The sequence below is a fragment of the Mirounga angustirostris genome, unplaced genomic scaffold (genome assembly GCF_029215605.1).
Source record: "Mirounga angustirostris isolate CCGP_5_RB_7025 unplaced genomic scaffold, mMirAng1.0.hap1 SCAF_17, whole genome shotgun sequence".
Lineage (NCBI taxonomy): Eukaryota > Metazoa > Chordata > Mammalia > Carnivora > Phocidae > Mirounga > Mirounga angustirostris.
In genome coordinates, this window is record NW_026991725.1 from 30,226,747 (window position 1) to 30,244,380 (window position 17,634).

Consider the following 17,634-nt stretch of genomic DNA (forward strand, 5'->3'; position numbering starts at 1 on the left):
GTAGACTGAGATTAAGAATTTCTGATCAGAACCAAACTCTTCATTTTATTATAAAGACACAAAGGCTGGGGCGCCTGGGTGGCTCAGTTGGGTAAGTGTCTGACTCTTGGCCTGGGTTCAGGTCATGATCTCAGTGTCCTGGGATTGAGCCCTTTGTCCGGCTCCATGCTCGATGTGGAGTCTGCTTGTCCCTCTCCCTCTGCTCCTCCCCCTGCTCACTCTCTCTCTCTCTCATAAATAAATTAAAATCTTAAAAAAATAAAGACACGAAGGCTTAGAGAGCAAATGACATGCCTGTGGTCACACAGGAAATTAGTAGCAGAGCCCAGTCTGAAGTGTGTGTCCCAGACTATTGGTTCAGTGTCCTTTCCCGTCCCCCTAGGGGGTGTCTCCCTCTTTTTTCTCCCTGTGGCTCCCTTGTTGGTCAGTCCTCTGCTAGGGCCCAGCACAGTCCAAGCACAAACACTGCATGTTCAGTAAATGTGGTTATCAGGCCCGGGAAGAGCTCGGCCAACTTCATTTAACTGGTTCCTCACTGCAGGGCCAGAGAAGATGTGGTCTGGTTCCATCGATGTGTGCGGCGGGCTAGATCAAGGATTGGCTGGGTCTGTTCCAGGCTGCTCCAGACTGTGAAGTCTCAGAGGTCCAATCTGTACCAAATGAGGGGCCAAGAGAAGTGTCCTTGGGCTACAGAGCAGAGGACCTGAAGTATGTCCAGCATTTTCTCTAAATGCCAGTCAAGATCTCAGCTTTTAACAACCCCTTCAGGTGTCTCTGTTCCTCCTCTACTCTGGAACCTACGCTGGCTCCCTCATGCCATACCATCAAATTCAGATTCCTTTCCTTGTTGTCTCCTTTGCATAGGACGAGCTCATCTCTACACTGGGGTCATTGCTCCCATCTTGTTCCCAGCTGGTGTGTGAGTGTGGGGAGGTGGGTAGGATACCGGAGTAGGGAGCTCGCCCCACCTCACCAGCTGTCTCTGCCCCCAGGGCTGCAGTGCAATGCATCCATGGACCTCATTGGTACCTGCTGGCCCCAGAGCCCTGCGGGGCAGTTGGTGGTTCGACCCTGCCCCGCCTATTTCTACGGCGTCCGCTACAACACCACAAGTAAGTGAGCCTGTGGAGGGCAGACCCTCTGCTGGGAGGTGGGACAGGATGGGGAGAGCTTGGGACTTGTTGGAGGTGGGAGGAATAATAATGACAACGACAAGACTATAGTACCTCTCGTGGATACAACCACCATTTACCAAAGGCCAGCTCTGTGCTCTTTACCGCTGATTCCCACAATACCCCTGGGTGATGCCATATGTAACTATGTAGTTCTCATTATATACTGAGGCCTCCGAGGCTCAGAGAGGTTAGGGAATTTACCCAAGGTCACCAGCTGGTAAGAGGTGAAGCTGGAATTTGCCTGCAGCTCTGACACTTTCTTCTGCAGGTGACAAACTGGGTTAGTCAGGATAAGCCTACCACAACCCTATGAGGTAGGGCAGGAATCATCAGAATAGCCCCCACTTGGAGCTCAGAGAGGTTAGGAGGTCTGTCCAGGGCCCTGCAGCCCTGAGGTGGGGGACCCCATTTTAGATCCACAGGCAGGGGGCTGAGCCTTGCATGCAGGCTCGCAGGACTGGTGAGGACTGCCCAGGGTCTGTTGGATACTTGATCCCCACGTAAACACCTCGATACCCTGAGGCCCTGAGCCTCCTGAGCCTCCACCTCCAGGCTTTGCAGCTCCTTGTTACACCACCTGTCACCCCCAGGATTAATTTGCTCTGCCCCGTCAATGATTCACAGCCCCTGCTTATGAAGAGAGAAACAGCTGCAGGCCAGGGGCCCTGTCCTACAGAGGGAGGGGTGGGGGTCCCTAGATGGGTTCTTGGGGTCTGATGAGCCTGGGCTCCGAGGCCCAAGGGGGTGCCGAGGGTGACCAGCCCCCAGGTGGTTCACGCGGAGACTTGCCGAGTGACCTTAATGCATTTCCCCCCTCGTATGGCCCTTTGGCCCCTGGTCTGACGATGAGAAGGCTGGAGGGCGTGGCTTCAGCTCAGAACTCCCACGTTCCTCCTCCTGCCCCCTCTCCTTTACCAGCTACATTAAGGGGGTTGGGGCGGGGGGTGGCTGCAACCCAGGAGGGGTGGGAGGGCCCCAGGGAGGCTGGAACAGCCAGACCACACAGCTTCATGTGTCTGCAACCACTTCTTGGACCCCAAGAGGAGGGGGTGGGGAGGAAGTGCAGGTAGGGGGAAGGGCAGAAGGACCTAAGAAGAGAGCTTGGTGTGTGCCGCCTGCCAACCTCCAATTTAGTAGGGCCCATTTTACAGTTAGGAAGTGGAGGCAGAGGCTGACAGCTGCCCAGGGTCACAAGGTGTGGAGGCAGGGCCACGGCCTCACTCACGTGCTTCCTTCCGGAGCTCCCAGGGACTGGTGCCTGGGGCGGGGGGCAGCGAGGCTCCTCCCAGAAGGAGGCCCTTCTGTCTACACAGCACCGGGTCTTGTCAATTTCACCTCCAAAGTGATGTTCACGTCCGAGCTGACTTCCCCTCCATCCTCAGAGCCACTGCCCTGGTCCAAGGCACCAGCTCTCTGACCCTGGTTTCCCATCCAACCCTTCTGTGGCTCCTGATTGCCTCCATGGTCAAGTCCACACTCCTGAGTGGGGCCGGCCAGGCTCTCTATGGCTCCAGCCCTGCCTCTCCGCATGAGCTCACTCCACTCTTGTCTCCCAGGGTGACTTGACATGACCCCAAGAAAGACTTTAGTGTCTGGGCACGAGCTGCTGATTAGCCCACCCTGCCTTAAGTGGAAGCTGAGACTCCAGGATTCTAGCCCCAGCTCTACCTGGAACTGGCTAAGGAACCCTCTGCACTGCCTTCTCCAGGCCTCAGTTTCTCCACCTGCAGGATGGGTGGGAGGTTTAGGTGAGGTGCTCTCTCTGCTCCCAGGAGGTCCTTGGACGTGGAGCCAGGGCTGCAAGACTCTCTCTTCACAAGTGCCCCCAGTGCCAGAAAGTGAGGGACACACCCGTGTGTAATCAGTACTGCCTGGGAACCCAGAATTGTACCTAATCATTAGGCACTAATTAATTCATTTACCGATGAGACACTGCCAGGACTTCCAGGCCTTCTCCTTAATGCCCTCCCTCCTGCTGCATCTGATCTTCAAAGGGATGGGAGCTTTTCCAAAAATATCCATTTTCCCGAGACTCTCTGGGAGGACTGCTCAGCTCAGCAATTAAAGACAAGGAGGTCGCATCCTCCCTGGCAACGACTTGCGGCTAGGGGAGCTGTTTCTCTTTCCAGATCACCTCCTCCCTTCCCAACAAAACCTGCTCCCTCTGGATGACCTGGCCCAGGAGGGGCTCCATGCTCCCGCCCCACATGTGGGGTGTGAAAGGGGAGCTTGAACCAAGGGGCATCTCTTGCAGCCCCTACCAGTACCCACTTTGACAGGGATACGTAACATGTCCTGAATCTTATAGAAGGTTATACAAGTAACAGTTCAGAGACAATAATAATGAAAATAATAGTGCACGCCACGCGCCAGGTACAGCTCCAAGCGCTCTGCATGTGCGAACTAAGAATGCCCACCCAGCCACTGAGGCAGGAGTCGTTGCGAAGCTTATTCCTATGCAGCACATAAGGAAGCTGAGAGGTTGTGTGACTTGCCCACGGTCACACAGTTAGGAAGGAGTGGCATCAGGATTTGAACCTGGGCCACCTGGGTTGAGAGCCATGCTCTTCACCCTACTTCATGCTCCCTCTCCTAAAGCAAAACCACCCCCTTATTCCAGCCCCCCTCCCCATGCCTCTTCCAACTAGATCTCTGCCCAGAGTCCCTTTCTTTGCAGACATTCCAGAGTGGCCTCTGGTCCCAGGCACGTTCCCTCCACGGCAGACACACTGGATTCCCCTGGCTCCTTGCCTCCTCCCAGACCTTCCTGAAATCCCAGTCACTGAGCCCTCAGCCCTCTGGTAGCTTATCCCTCATTTAGCAATTAGGAGAGAATCAGCAGCTCCTCCACCAACTCTGCCCAAGGGCTCAACTTTACTGGGAAGGGAAGCTGAGCTGAGCTTTAAAAATGCATTTAGCCTCATTTTCCCACCGGCACGCTGCAGCCTGAGCAGCCTCTCAGCAGGGTGGCCAGGGAGTGCGTTAGAGAGGCCGCGGCCCTGTGGTCCTCGGGGCCAGACGGTGGCTCCCTCTTTCCCGGAGGCAGCAACATCTCCCCCCACCAGCCACCACCCCATCATCTCCCTCTTGTCCTCTGCTGCCAGCAGAGAGGCAGGTCCAGGCTGGACACCCCCACCCTTGGGGAAGCAGTTGACCAAGCCCTTCCCCTTACAAATGACAAGAGGGGTCTAAGCGTCTCGGGAGGCTGGCTGGCTGAGGTCACTCTCACAGCCCAGCAGCACTGAGCAGGACCTAGGGCGTCCCACTCTGTCTCCCACACAGTGCTCTGTCCCTGCCGGGCTCTGGGCTCAGGGACTGGGACTCAGGCAGCTTCCCCAGCCATCCTTGAGCTCTGCTGGGATGGGGATGTGGCATGAGGGTCAGTGTGAGCCATGGAAAGGCCTGCAGCAGGGGATTGGCTCAAGATTCAGTTGCTCTTCTAGCCAGTGCCGCCTGGACTCAGGGCCAGAATTCACTCTAGGAAACATATTTAAAGTCACCAATGCCCGAGTGAGGTGAGGCAGGGTGACCTCCACCGGCAAAGGAGAAAAGACTCAAGATTTGGATCTCCTTTGGTCCCTTCCTTCCTGGATTTTAGGGCCCTGGTGCCTGCCGGGGGTATGGGCAGGAGGGAGGGTGAGAGGGACCCTTTGTGCAGCTCCAGCCACCCCAGAGCCATGGAGCCAGGCCTCATCTCAGATGGCAGGGCTCCTCCCCATCTCCTTAGAAGGCGACAAGTTCCGGGCCGCAGTCCAGTCCGGTGGCTGTGCGGGCCCCCATGCCTCCCTGGGGCGCCCTCCTGTCTTTTCCCCCAAATGCCATGTGCCAGGCTGGTTGTAGTGGATTCCATGAGACCCACGCCCTGTGACATCCCCCAGTCCACTTTTGCCACCTGTCGTTTCCTGTCCTAAGAGACCTCCACCATGGATGTGTCCAACACATGACCCTCCAACATAAATCCTGCTGTTAGAGAAATGCCACCATGAGGACCTTCCCCAACCCCTGCCCTGTGGGCCCCACCCCATGTGAAACACTGCCACATGGACCCCCCCCATGGGAAACCTCACTGCAGATAGTCATTCCAATGTGCCACATCAGCTGTCACCACGTACCCTTCCACCATAGCATGCCTAGCCTCGTGAAGGAGAATCAACTCATCAGCTCTCACCATCCCTTTTGCTACCATGTGAAATGCCAAAATGGGACATTTCTCCAAAGGGCACCCACCACATAATCTGCCGCCACATAAGGTCTTGCAAGGAAGCAGCCCCAGCAGGCTGGTCAAGTCTGCCCGGGGGCCCACCGCATGGACACGATCATGGCAGCCTGAGTGGGCAGCCCTATTGGGGCCAGCAGGCAGAAAGAGGCAAGAAGATGGGGGTAGTAGGGAAGGCCCTCTCCTCAGCTTCAACTCCAGAGTCCCCCAGCAAGCAGGCCTCTGTGTTGGCCCAGATGGATGGATAGATGGACGGACTGATGGACAGATGGATGCCTGGGTTGCTCTTTGGGAGAGGAGCCCATGGTTCACTCTGACTCTCTCTCCTTCTTCCAGACAACGGCTACAGGGAGTGCCTGGCCAATGGCAGCTGGGCCGCCCGCGTGAACTACTCCGAGTGCCAGGAGATCCTCAGTGGGGAGGTGAGGCTGCCAGTGTGGACGGTGGGTGAGGCCCCAGCTCAGGTCTGGGTCTGCTGTGCGGGTGCCCAGCATCATGGCTGTGAGCAGCCATCCCCAAGGGAGGCTGAGCCAAGAGGGCGGCAGCTGGCTCTGACACAGATGAGTTGGGTCCTTGCTCCTTCCCCTTCCACCCATCACCCACCTGCGCGGCACATCCGGGTCCCGCCAGGGGGCGCTGTGTCAGAACCAAAGATGGAGGAGGGCGGTGGGGAGCAGCGCCGTTGGAAAAAGCCCTTGGAGAGGCTTTGAAATATTTAAATGTTTTTGAGAAGATGGTGCTTACACATAATACAAAATTCAAAAGGTACAAATGGGAACACAGAGAAGTCTCCTTCCCGCCCTGTCCCGGCCACTGGGTTCCCTCCCCAGAGGCAAGGCCAGTTTCTTAGGTGTTCTTCCAGAGACATTGTCTGCGTATGTGAGTAATTACATACAGAGATACTCTTTTTGGCTTTAATCCAAATGTTGCATGTTCTCCACACTGTCTGACACCTTGATTTTTGCATACGACCCAACGTCTTGGAGACTGTTCCCTATCAGTACATAAAGAGCCTCTTCATTCTTTTTTACATTTGCGTAATACCACATTGTGCAAAATGTGCCGTCGTTTATTTAACCAATCTTTATCCTCAGTCTGGTTATTACTAACAGCGCCGCAATGAATAATCTCTTCAGGGTGGCATTTGGCAGAGGCACGGGTGTATCTGGTGTTGCTGCTGCCTCCATCCTCCGTGCCCCCTCCCCTCCATCTCCACGCACCCTTTCAGTAGGTGCTGAGGAAGGAGAGGGTCATGGAGCTGGAAAAATGAGTGAGCAGACAGCAAAGGACAGACGGGAGGACACCCCAGGCTGTGTGAGGGCTCCAGGCATCCGGGCAATGGAGGAAGGGGGCGGATCCACACCGTCCTGAGAATTCCAGCGCTTAAAAGATCTAAATTGGAAGGGACCTTGGAGACCCTCCATCCTCACTTAATCTGCCTGGTAATAAGAGCCACACAGAGCACTTGTTCAAATATAGGCCCCAGGGCTTCATCCAACACCCGATAAATCAAAATCTCCAAGGAGGACGTACAGAGTCCCAGGGGACCTTCTGATGGGGGTGGGGGGAGTGAATAACTCTGATTTAGTGCAACCCATTCACCTTGCAGGTGGGGAGACTGAGGCCCAGAAAGGGGGAGTGGCTCACGCAAGGTTACACAGCCAGAGAGAGTCAGAGCCTAGAACCTGGGCTTTGGAGTGGAGGCTTGCTTCTGCCCCCCACCAGGAGCTCAGTGGGAAGTGAGGTTGGTGGAGGAAGAACGGCTTTCACCACCTTGCACCCACCCGGCCCTGGGTGCTTTGGTGGCCCCCTTCCCCAGGCTGCCTGGCTTCTTGTCACTGAGCCACTGGGACTCTGCTGTCTCCTTCCTGAAGCTGCAGACATAGGGCACAGTTTAGCTTAGAAGAATGGCACGTTCTCTGGTGGGGCTGCTTTGGCAGGGTGAGTTACTAGGGATGCCGGAGAGAGGTTTGCTGGTATCTCCACTCACAGGCCAGTCTCGTGGTCCCCCACAGGCCATGGTGGGTTGGCCCGGCCCCCCTGACCTGAGCAGGGTGCTAAGCACCCACATAGTGAGCCAGCCTGGGAAGTCCTGGGGTTGCAGATGAGGGCACCCCCACCCCTGGGGGGGACTGAGGGAGGAAAGTGGGGTCAAGAAACATAACTGGGCCGGAAGATCTGGGGCGGGGTTGGGCAAGAAGACCACTCAGCCTGATGGGGAGTTCCTTACCTGGCACCCAGGAGACGAGGCAGAAAGTGAGGTCAGTGCTGTGGACAACTTAGACCACAGCTCACACCCATGGGGAGAAGGTATGGGGGAGGCACGGTCAAGGCAAGAAGTCTTCAGCCCTCCACTGCACCCCACCTTGTCCTGCTGGGTGTGCAGAGCCTGAGGCAATGATGTATCTCCAACTGCAGGTCAGGCCAGCCTCCTGGCTTAAAACAAATTGCCCTCCCCCGACCCCCGAGGAGGAGGCGTCTATCGCCTTCTTGAAAAGGAGAAAAGCTGGAGGGCCACAGCTGCTCCCTGCCTTCCCCCTGCATGGAGCCCCCTGAATGTCAGAAGAAGTTCACGGTTCACCCAAATCCCTCCTGCTCTAACTGAAGCCCCATCCTTCTAGTTGGCTGATGGGGGACACCACCCTGTAGCTCCCACCCCTTTTGCCATGACAGGGGTCTCTCCCTCTCTCTACCAGTGGGGTGAGGGGGAGAAGGAGGATTGGGGAACACCAGCTTCTCATCAGTCCCCTCTTTGGCAGGATAACAGGAACAGCATGGGCTTAGGAGGCGGCTGGTTTGCAGTTTGGATTCTGGTTCCAGCACATGTTCTGTGTGACCCTGGGTGGGCAACTTAGCCTCACCAAGGCCCAGCTTCCTCGTCCGTAAAAGGGCCCAGAGAGAGAGGGTCACGTCCGCTTGTGTCTTGGTCTGTGGAGGGCGCTCCATCCATGCGCCATCCCTCTGCCTCTCCTCTCACCAGGGGTCAGGGGAGGTTGTAGGGTACACCTGGGGGGTGGGGGGTTGTTGATGAGGAGACCAGGTAACACGGGCACCCCCTTCCTCTGCTTACCGACTCGGTGGGGGCTGCCACCCACCCCTTTCCCGGGCAGCCCCTGCCAGCCCGGCTGCCTGGCACTCTGGGTAATCGATTAATTACTGAAAATGCCATTCCCTTCTGCCAGCCTCTAGCCTCTAGCCAGACCCCTCCCCACTCTCAAGATTCCCCATCCACTCCTGAGCTATCAAGAAGAGGAAGAGAAGTCTCCAATTAACGGAGCAGCTGATTTCTCAGCTCTGGGGCCTGGGCTAAGCCCTAATTAAGCACCAGTGCCCCAGGGGATTGCAGATAATGGATTTGAAGAAGGGCTGCCCCATGAAATGGGACTCGTGAGGGCGCCCAGAGGCCAGGCCAGGGAGGAGACTGCCTACGGCCACCACCACCAGGGGACAAGCCCCCAGCTGGGAAGCTTGACTTGTTGATGGCCCAACCCTGGGAATGGCACTGACCCCCCCCCCTGCACTGGCCCCCACTCTCCATATCAGCACCCCCCAGACACAGTTTCCCTTCCCTGCAGTGACATCCACCCCGCCCCCACAGCCCAGACTCACCCCCACCTCCCATGACACTTATACATGCTCTGCTTCTCTCCCCCACACCTGCTGATCTGGGGAGCCCGGGCACTTCCTGGGAGGGCACACCTTGATGCCACATGAAAGGGGTTCTGGGGGTGTAGGCTTGTGAGCTGGGGTTCACTGCTCACAGCAGTGTTGGTTGGACTTCTGAAACGCTTAAGAATCACTGGGGCTTCTGGCTAAAATGAGGGTTCAGACTCAGTGGGTCTGGGACAGGGCTTCAGATTCTTGCAAACTCCCGGGTGATGCTGGTGTCACTGGTCTGGGGACCACACCTGGAGGAGTAAGGGGCTGGAGTGCCCACGGGTGGGGTAAGGGAGTAGCTCTGGAAACCAGCTGGCACGCGCGCACGAGAGAGAGAGAAAGAGAGAGAGAGAGAGAGAGCCACAGAGTGGCGCAGGCAGAGGTGGGAGAGAGACCGGGGCGGGAGCAGGGGGAAGGCTGGAGCGAGCACTCAGAGTCATCCTGCAAAGGCATTGGGATAGGTTGGACGCGGCCACCACTTGGGACAAGGTGTGTCTTGCAGAGTCTGATTGAAGTTGGCCGGGCACTAATTCCTTACTGGGTCCTGGTCACTGAGAGTATGGCGGAGTGGCTCCACCCAGAGCCACCTTGTGACCCCTTCCTCACGGTACCAGCCGGTCTCCACACTGAACAGGGACAGTGCTGGTCAGGTTCTCAGGGACTGGCTGTGTCCATGTGTCCTTCAGCTGTCCCGGCTGCTTCTGCAGTTAACGGTGGCCGTCTCGCAGGCCGTCAGAAGGGTCTCTTGGAGTGTCGCTGGCTGGCTCCTAAGATATTGCGGGCTCTTCGTCTCAGGCTATTGCTGACCGTCTCCAAGGATGCCGGGCTGTCTCTTGAGCGTGGCCGGCCATCTCCTGCGGTGGCCCCGCCGCGTCCTGGGCGGTCTCCCCCGGCTCTTGGCACTGTAAGCCCGCGGGCTGCTGGGCTGCCATCTCTCAGACCGCACCAGGCTGGTGTGGCAGACGAGGGGCTGGGCTCGGCCAGGGCCTTCCACCTGGAGGAGTCACACTGAGGCAGCCCCCTGAATGGGTCGGCCCAGTTCTCCCCTTTTGGCCTTGGTGGAGAAAACCCCTCATTCGCCCCCATGCTCCCTGCAGAAGCCCTCCGAGGATCCTGGGCACTGCTTGTCTCTCAGAAATGCACCACGGCTGGGGGGGCGGGGCATGGGAGGAGGGGGTCTAGGAGCTGGCCAGGCAGCTTGGGCTGATTATGCAGCCTCTTCAACTGGAAAAAACAGACAGAAGGACAGTCTCTGAGGGCCGTCGTGAGAAAGAAAAGCAATGACCTCTGTAAAGCCCCTGGCACAGTGCCCAGCATAGAGTAGGTGCTGAATAAATCCCACTCGTCCCACCTCAACCTACAACCCAGGCTCGGGCTGCAGTGGGGGTCGGGGGGGCGGGAGGCTGATGGCATGTGGTGGTGAAGGGGTTCCCTGCACATCCTGCTTGCTCACCTGCGCCTGTGAACAGAGCTGGGGCATCACGCTGTTCCAACCCACAGGCATTGTTATTACCCAGGGGCTTCGCAACTTGGATTTGCAGAAAATGTAATGAAAAGAAATTAAGTACCAGCTCCAGACAGACTGGATGTGTGCATATCTTCTGGAGTCTTTGGATTTGGCATCTATTGCCAGGCACTCAGAGACTGTTCCCCATCTGCATGGTGGCGATAGATACCCTCTGCTCTTCTTCCCCTCCCCTCTCCCCCCGCTCCCCTCCACCATGGCTTCTCTGTCTGCCTCTCTCTCTCTCTCTCTCTCTGTTTTCTGCCTCCATTGACACCTCAGTGGGTCTCAACCCTTCGGAGCCTGAGTTGCTAATGTGATTTCCTGCCACGTTCCTGAAAGCCTCTGCCAGGAAAATCAGTCCCTTAGAGGTTCTTCAGTGAGGATGTGCCTTCAGAAGGGGTGTGGTGGGCTCTGGGAAGAGCAGGGGGAGGGAGGGCTTGGCCTCTCCTCGGATGCCCGCTCGGCGTCCTGCTGCAGAGGTACATTCTTGGAGCTTGGGTGGGTGAGTTTGGGCCTCAGTTTCCGCATCTGGAAGAAGAGTGGGGCTGGACTCGATCCTTAGGACCAGTTCTGACGTCCAAGGATTCTGGAATCCCAATAGGAATTTCTATGGAGAGCCAGGTGCTCTTCAGTGTCCCTGAAAGGTTGAACAAGGCCTTTGTGAACTTACCCTTTTCTCACCACTGGCCAGTGTCTGTGTGTCCTCATGGCCTGGCCCCACTCCAGAACCCTGAAAGGATAAGGGGAGGAGGTGCTAACAGGGCCCCTCCCCCACTTTGCAAAGCCAGCCGCTTTCAACAACCATTTCCCCTTCCTTCACACAGTTATGGAGCTCCACTGTGTGCCCGGTTCTGGCTCCGTGGGCCCTGCCCTCTCGGGACCTGTCTGCCTAGAGCTGGGCACTGGGGACCACCGGTCCCCCATCATGGGGTGGGGGACACGGTTGTAGCCTCAGCACCTCGCCAGTCTGTCATGCTGGTTAAGAGATGGTTTGAGGCTGAGGGACCTTGGATGGCCCCCTGGTGTTTGGGCAGAAGGGAAAGGTGAGTGTGAGAGCCGTGTGCATGGAGTGGGCACCCCTGTGTGATGCAGAGCCCCGAGGTAGCCGGTATTTGTCCAACAGGACGGAGCAGTGGTCAGGGCGTGGGATTCAGGGACAGACAGACAGACAGACAACAGTCTCAAATTGGACGGCACAGCTCCAGGGACATGCACGACACACAGCCGGGGCTCGGGCAGGGGAGTAACTACTGTTATTACCAACTCCGTCTCGGCCACCGAGGGGGCTGTCCTCACATGTCCAGTGGGTGCAGGGGTGCCGCTGTGTGGGAGTCTCACCTCTGTCCCTCTCCCCTACCTCAGAAGAAGAGCAAGGTACACTACCATGTCGCTGTCATCATCAACTACCTGGGCCACTGCATCTCCCTGGTGGCCCTCCTGGTGGCCTTTGTCCTCTTTCTGCGGCTCAGGTGAGAAAGGCTGTGTAGGCCCGGGACTTGAGCAGGGTAGAGAAGGAAGATGCAGGAGGCAGCTCTGGGTGAGGGGTCGCTGGCAAGGGGGGGCCCCTGCCCCCTCACCTCAGTGGGAGGGGGTGACAGATAGATGAGTCCCAGGTCCCTTGGAACCTCTGGTAGGGCCATTGCTGCCCCCCAGCCCAGTCACTGCTAGGGGGACGGGGGATGGCTGAAGCCCAGGCTCGCCTTGTGCCACCCCCACCCATGCCGGGATGCACCCATCTGGGAGGCCGGGAAGGTGGAGCCCTTTGGGTTCGAACCTGAGTGGGCCCAGCACTATTGCAAGCCAGCAGTGCCAGGAAGAGGGGTAGGGGTAGGAGCTGAGCGTCAGGCCTGCACGCGGGGAGCTACAGGGAGACGAGGGATGCCATGAGAGGAGGGGCATCCCCAGTAAGCAAGAAGCCCCTGGTCCCTGGAGCATCAACTGTGTGGCAGGCTCTGCCACCAGAGCTTAGGTCTGGGTGGGTCTCCGGGAGGAAGGGCCCTGTGGGGCATCAGGAGAGTTCTGCTGCCACCTCCCGGTGTGACTTAGCCAGTGGGCCCTGCCCTCAGTTTCCCCATCAACCCATCTGGGCTGGAGGGATGCTGGCGGCCCGTCCCTCAGCTCCTCTTCTCTTCCCTTGCTTCCATCACCCACCCTCCCCTGCTGCCCCCCAGGAGCATCCGGTGCCTAAGAAACATCATCCACTGGAACCTTATCTCGGCCTTCATCCTGCGCAATGCCACGTGGTTTGTGGTCCAGCTCACCATGAGCCCCGAAGTCCACCAGAGCAACGTGGTATGTCCTGGAGCGGCAGCTCCAGGGTCAGAGGAAGGGTCTGGATGGGATGGCCCTGGTGGAAAATGGGCCAGGCACAGGCCTCGAGGCCCAATAAAACAGGAATGGTTCCCTGGTGGGGGCGGGGCGCATCCTACTGAGGCCCCAGACCCAGGGTGGGGTGCTGCGCTGCCACGCCCCCTCCCCCCTTCTAAGTGTCATCTCTGCTGGGGGGGTGGTGGTAGGGCTGGTGCAGGTTGGTGACGGCCGCCTACAACTACTTCCACGTGACCAACTTCTTCTGGATGTTCGGGGAGGGCTGCTACCTGCACACGGCCATTGTGCTCACCTACTCCACCGACCGGCTGCGCAAGTGGATGTTCATCTGCATTGGCTGGGGTGAGCGCGCCGGCCCCTGCCCCGGCCAGGCTGTCCCCTCCGCACCCATACTCTGGCCAGCTGGTGAGGGGGCCTGCGAGCTCAGGGCCAGGTCCGGGGGTGGGGTGAGCACCACGGCCCTCTGCTCCTACTTGCGGGTGGAGTGCAGCAAGTTGGATGCGAGAGTATGAGCTCTACCCAGGGGAACCCGTGCCCACCTCGAGGCTCTGGGTCGCACGAGGCTCCTCCAGACCTTGCATCCCCCAGACCCCACTGATGAGCCCTGTGACAGCCAGTCTCTCCCCAGGTGTGCCTTTCCCCATCATCGTGGCCTGGGCCATCGGAAAGCTGTACTATGACAATGAGAAGTAAGTCCCCTCCTCCCCTGAGCCCCGAGGTCCAGGCTCCCAGCCCAGCTCCGCCTGACGCTCCCCAAGGACCTTAGGCCAAATCACCTTCCCTGGCGGGCCATGGTTTCTTTATCCATATAGGGGAGGGTGCTGGGGGCTGGACTCGATCTGAGGGTCCCCAGCAGTGCTCTACTCGAGGTGGGGCTGACTAGACAGGTGGATCCAGGCTCCTTTATCTGTCTTGGGATTTCATGAACAGCATAAGCGTTACTGACAGTGTCTGGAGACAGATGGCCCAGGTTCTGAACCATGGACCCATCATTAAGTAGTTCTATGACCTCGGGCTAGTTACTATGGTGTGCCTCAGTTTCCTCATCTGTAAAATGGGCATCCCAGTAAAACTGCCTCCCACAAAGGGTTTTTGTGGGGATGACAGGAGTTCATATAGTAGTAAGCCTTTAAAAGAGTGTCTGGCACATAGTAAAGGCCATATAAATGTTTTCTATGAATATTAAGGTTTGTTTTACAAAAGGTTCTATGGATTTAATAGAAATGAATCCTGATGATCTCATAGAGTCCTTCCAGCTCTGAAGTCCTGAAGTGACTTTGGTCTCGGGTATTCCCAATTGCTCCTGAAAATCAGATTTCTACTGTAGTGGGTCTTAGCCTTGGCTCACATTAGAATCACCCAGGAAGCTTTAGAAAACACCAAAGCCCAAGCTTGACCTTCAAAGAGAGGGACGTAATTGGTCTGGAGTGTGCCCCGGGCACCGTGATTTTTAGCTGCTAAGACTGAGAATCACTGAGAGAAAGGCAGAAAATGTGGATACAGACAGCCGGGGAGGTGCCAAAGCATTTTCAGGAACCCGCTGTCTAAGTGGGGTTCCAAGTGGCCTCCGTCACAATGACAATTGCTCCCCACCCCCATAGAGGGGAGGGGCCGCCACAACCTCACTGGGCTCGACAAGGAGCCTGGAAAATGATATTCATATTTGCCTGGCTGATCCTTCCTGGCTCTGGCCCTGCTGGCTTGCTCTGCTTTGGCACAGCCGACCGGGTAGGGGAGGGCGGCCAGCTGCCAGAAACCACTGGGGGCTTGGGGGTCATGCCCGGGATGTTGGGTCCTGGCACAGGAGCATCGTAAACCCTGGGCAATGGTGCCTGTCCTGCAGGTGTGCAAGTGAGTACAGGGGAGGACAGGAAGAGCAGGTTTCAAAAAGCTGCCCAGTGTGTCTCGGAGGGTAAAGGGCGCCTATCTTACGTCTGTCTGAGCGGCTCTGGAGCCCCATCTAGCGGTAAGGTGCTGACACTGCAGCATAAGGGATCCAGGTGTGAGACACCAGAAAGAACTTGTAGACCCCGGGGTTAAGGACTCGACCTGGGGTCTAGCTCGTATTTGGCCTACATGGTGTTTTTTGAAAACTGCAATCCATTTCAAACCTTTAAAAAGTCAAGAGGTTTCACATAAAAATCTCAGTTTCTAAGCACTGTGGGTCTGCATTCCCTGGGGGCCATTTCTCTGCACAAGGACATGGGACTTTCCATGTGCCCCATCCCAACCCACGCCCCAGATCCCCCAAGAGATTGCTGGAGGGAAACTCAAGAAAATGAAAAGCAGTTCTGGCTCTCAAACAGGTGAAACTTGTGGAATCTCGGCCTGGGGGTCATTCGGGCTGCAAATAAGTGATTCAGAGATCGCTGGCTGCCGGGGGCCCACTGCATGACGGGCACCAGGCACCAGGATGGGGCTGGTGCCAGAGCCCCAGTGGGGCCCCAGGAGAGCAGTGGTGTGCTGAGCCCTGGCCTGCTCCACTCAGGGGTTGTTTCCACAACCCCCCCTCCCTGCCACATTGCCTGCTTCCAGCTTTACATCTCCTGATACAGGGTGCTGTCTGCCCATTCTGCAGATGAATAACTGAGGCATTGTGGTGGGATCTTGATCTTCTGCCGGGGTTGGAATTGAGACACCCAGCTCCTGGCTTCTGGCCCCAGTCCTGCCCTGGCCAAGCACTGCCCTTCCCCATGCTGCTGAACTGGACCCAGGTGACCTTCCCACTTACTTCCCCTCTGTGGCTTTCTAGGTGCTGGTTTGGCAAAAGGCCTGGGGTATATACTGACTACATCTACCAGGGCCCCATGATCTTGGTCCTGCTGGTAAGAACCTGGGTGGAGGGGGGCGGGCAGCAGAGGGGGACAGTCAGTGTCTCCTGTGGACCGACAGGGTCCCCATGCAGACCGAGGCCCTGCCCTGTCCACCCCGCCTGCCTCCAGCATCTTGCCCACACACACACGCCCACACCATCCCACTGTGTGCTCTAATTACAGATCAATTTTATCTTCCTTTTCAACATCGTCCGCATTCTCATGACCAAACTCCGGGCGTCCACCACATCTGAGACCATTCAGTACAGGTAACCCGGCCCACCTCCCTCCCCCAACCATGGGGGCTCCAGAGATCCCAACCTCGGACACAGGTCCAACAGCCCCTCCTGAAAACCCCAGCTCCCCATCTCAGACATTCTGGGGACCTGGCACCCCTCCCCCCAGGCCCGGCCCTCTTCCCCCCTCCTGGGGTGGGCCGTGACTCTGGGCCTCCCCACCCCGCCCCACCTCAGGAAGGCTGTGAAGGCCACTCTGGTGCTGCTTCCCCTCCTGGGCATCACGTACATGCTGTTCTTCGTGAACCCTGGGGAGGACGAGGTCTCCCGGGTCATCTTCATCTACTTCAACTCCTTCCTGGAATCCTTCCAGGTACCGCCGCCCACCCCTCACTCTGGCCCTGGCTGTCCCCCATCCCCCCTTGGGTGGGATTCTTCCAGGCAGGGGCCCGGAGGGGCAGGAGGCTGTGGAGAGGAAGGGGGTGGCCCGGAGGCTAGGTAGGGCCACAGCTGCCCCTGTCCCTTGACCCACCTTCTCTGTCCACCCCAGGGCTTCTTCGTGTCTGTATTCTACTGTTTCCTCAACAGTGAGGTAAGGACACCGGGGCCCCAGAGCCCAGCATGGTGGGGGGCCTCCTGGGACCTGCGATTGTCTGTAGCTTCCTTCTGCCCTCCACACGCCAGTTCTCTCCTCCCTGCCCCCAAGTCTCTAATGGGGATGCTGCTGGGAGCCCCAGGAAGGTCCCTGCCATCCACCCACATGTTCCTATATTGGCAAGCCCACTCCTTTGCTCTCATGGACAGGTGGCACGGGGGCAGGGGAGGGGGTCAGAAGCCTGGGCTTCAGTCTCATCAATGAGTCTATGAAAAGGCTTGTTGAAACCAGGAAGGGCTGAGCCCTTGGGCAGGGCATGCATTTGTGCTGACGGTAGGAATTCTTCATGGCAAAGGCGGTTGATGCCTTTGCCTTTGTGTGGATGGGGAGAAAGCACCCCTTCTCAGAACACTTGAAAAAATCATCCTAACAAATATGCAAATAAACAACGTTGACGATGTGAATGTCACCGCCTGCTGCTCGGCGCCCTGTGCATCTCACATCTGCACACTGCACACCTGCGCACTGCTCACAAGTACAGCTGTTTGCAGTGGCCCCCGGGCTCAGACATCGTGCTCTGCTCCGTGCCCGCAGGTCCGCTCGGCCATCCGGAAGAGGTGGCACCGATGGCAGGACAAGCACTCGATCCGTGCCCGCGTGGCCCGCGCCATGTCCATCCCCACCTCCCCGACCCGGGTCAGCTTCCACAGCATCAAGCAGTCCACGGCGGTCTGAGCTGGCAGGCCAGCGACTGGAAGATGGGCTCCAGGCTTGGCCAGCTGCCCTGTCTGTGGAGGGGAGCAGCCCCTTCCCACACTCTGTATCCCCAGAAGCTGCTGGCACTGACAGCCTGGGCACCCACCCCACACCCGACCCCCGGCTGAGCAGGAGTTCGAGGCCTGTGAGAGCAGCCACGATCTGGGCCACGGGATGAACGGGAAATAATCTCTAGGATTGGTCTGGGTCCAGGGCCTCTGGCTTCCCCCGTGCCCCAGTCTTCCCTGGAGATGGAATGAGAATGGAGTGGAAATGGCCAGCTGGAAATCCAAAGCAGCACATGGGTCCCTCCGAGAGGTGTCTTCTCCCAGAGCACAAGACGGCCAGCCC

At 57.8% G+C, this 17,634-nt stretch overlaps 1 protein-coding gene across 1 annotated transcript; it reads left to right on the forward strand.

The window, feature by feature from the left end:
• The first annotated feature begins 997 nt into the window (after window positions 1–997).
• CRHR1 (corticotropin releasing hormone receptor 1) lies at window positions 998–17,404 on the forward strand. Its single transcript, XM_045888026.3, has 11 exons — window positions 998–1,112; window positions 5,728–5,813; window positions 11,918–12,024; window positions 12,727–12,847; window positions 13,072–13,225; window positions 13,512–13,572; window positions 15,636–15,708; window positions 15,880–15,965; window positions 16,170–16,305; window positions 16,483–16,524; window positions 17,122–17,404. The coding sequence occupies exons 1-11, from the start codon at window positions 1,013–1,015 to the stop codon at window positions 17,260–17,262; spliced, it is 1,107 nt and encodes a 368-aa protein (XP_045743982.3). The 5' UTR covers window positions 998–1,012; the 3' UTR covers window positions 17,263–17,404.
• The last annotated feature ends 230 nt before the right edge of the window (window positions 17,405–17,634 follow it).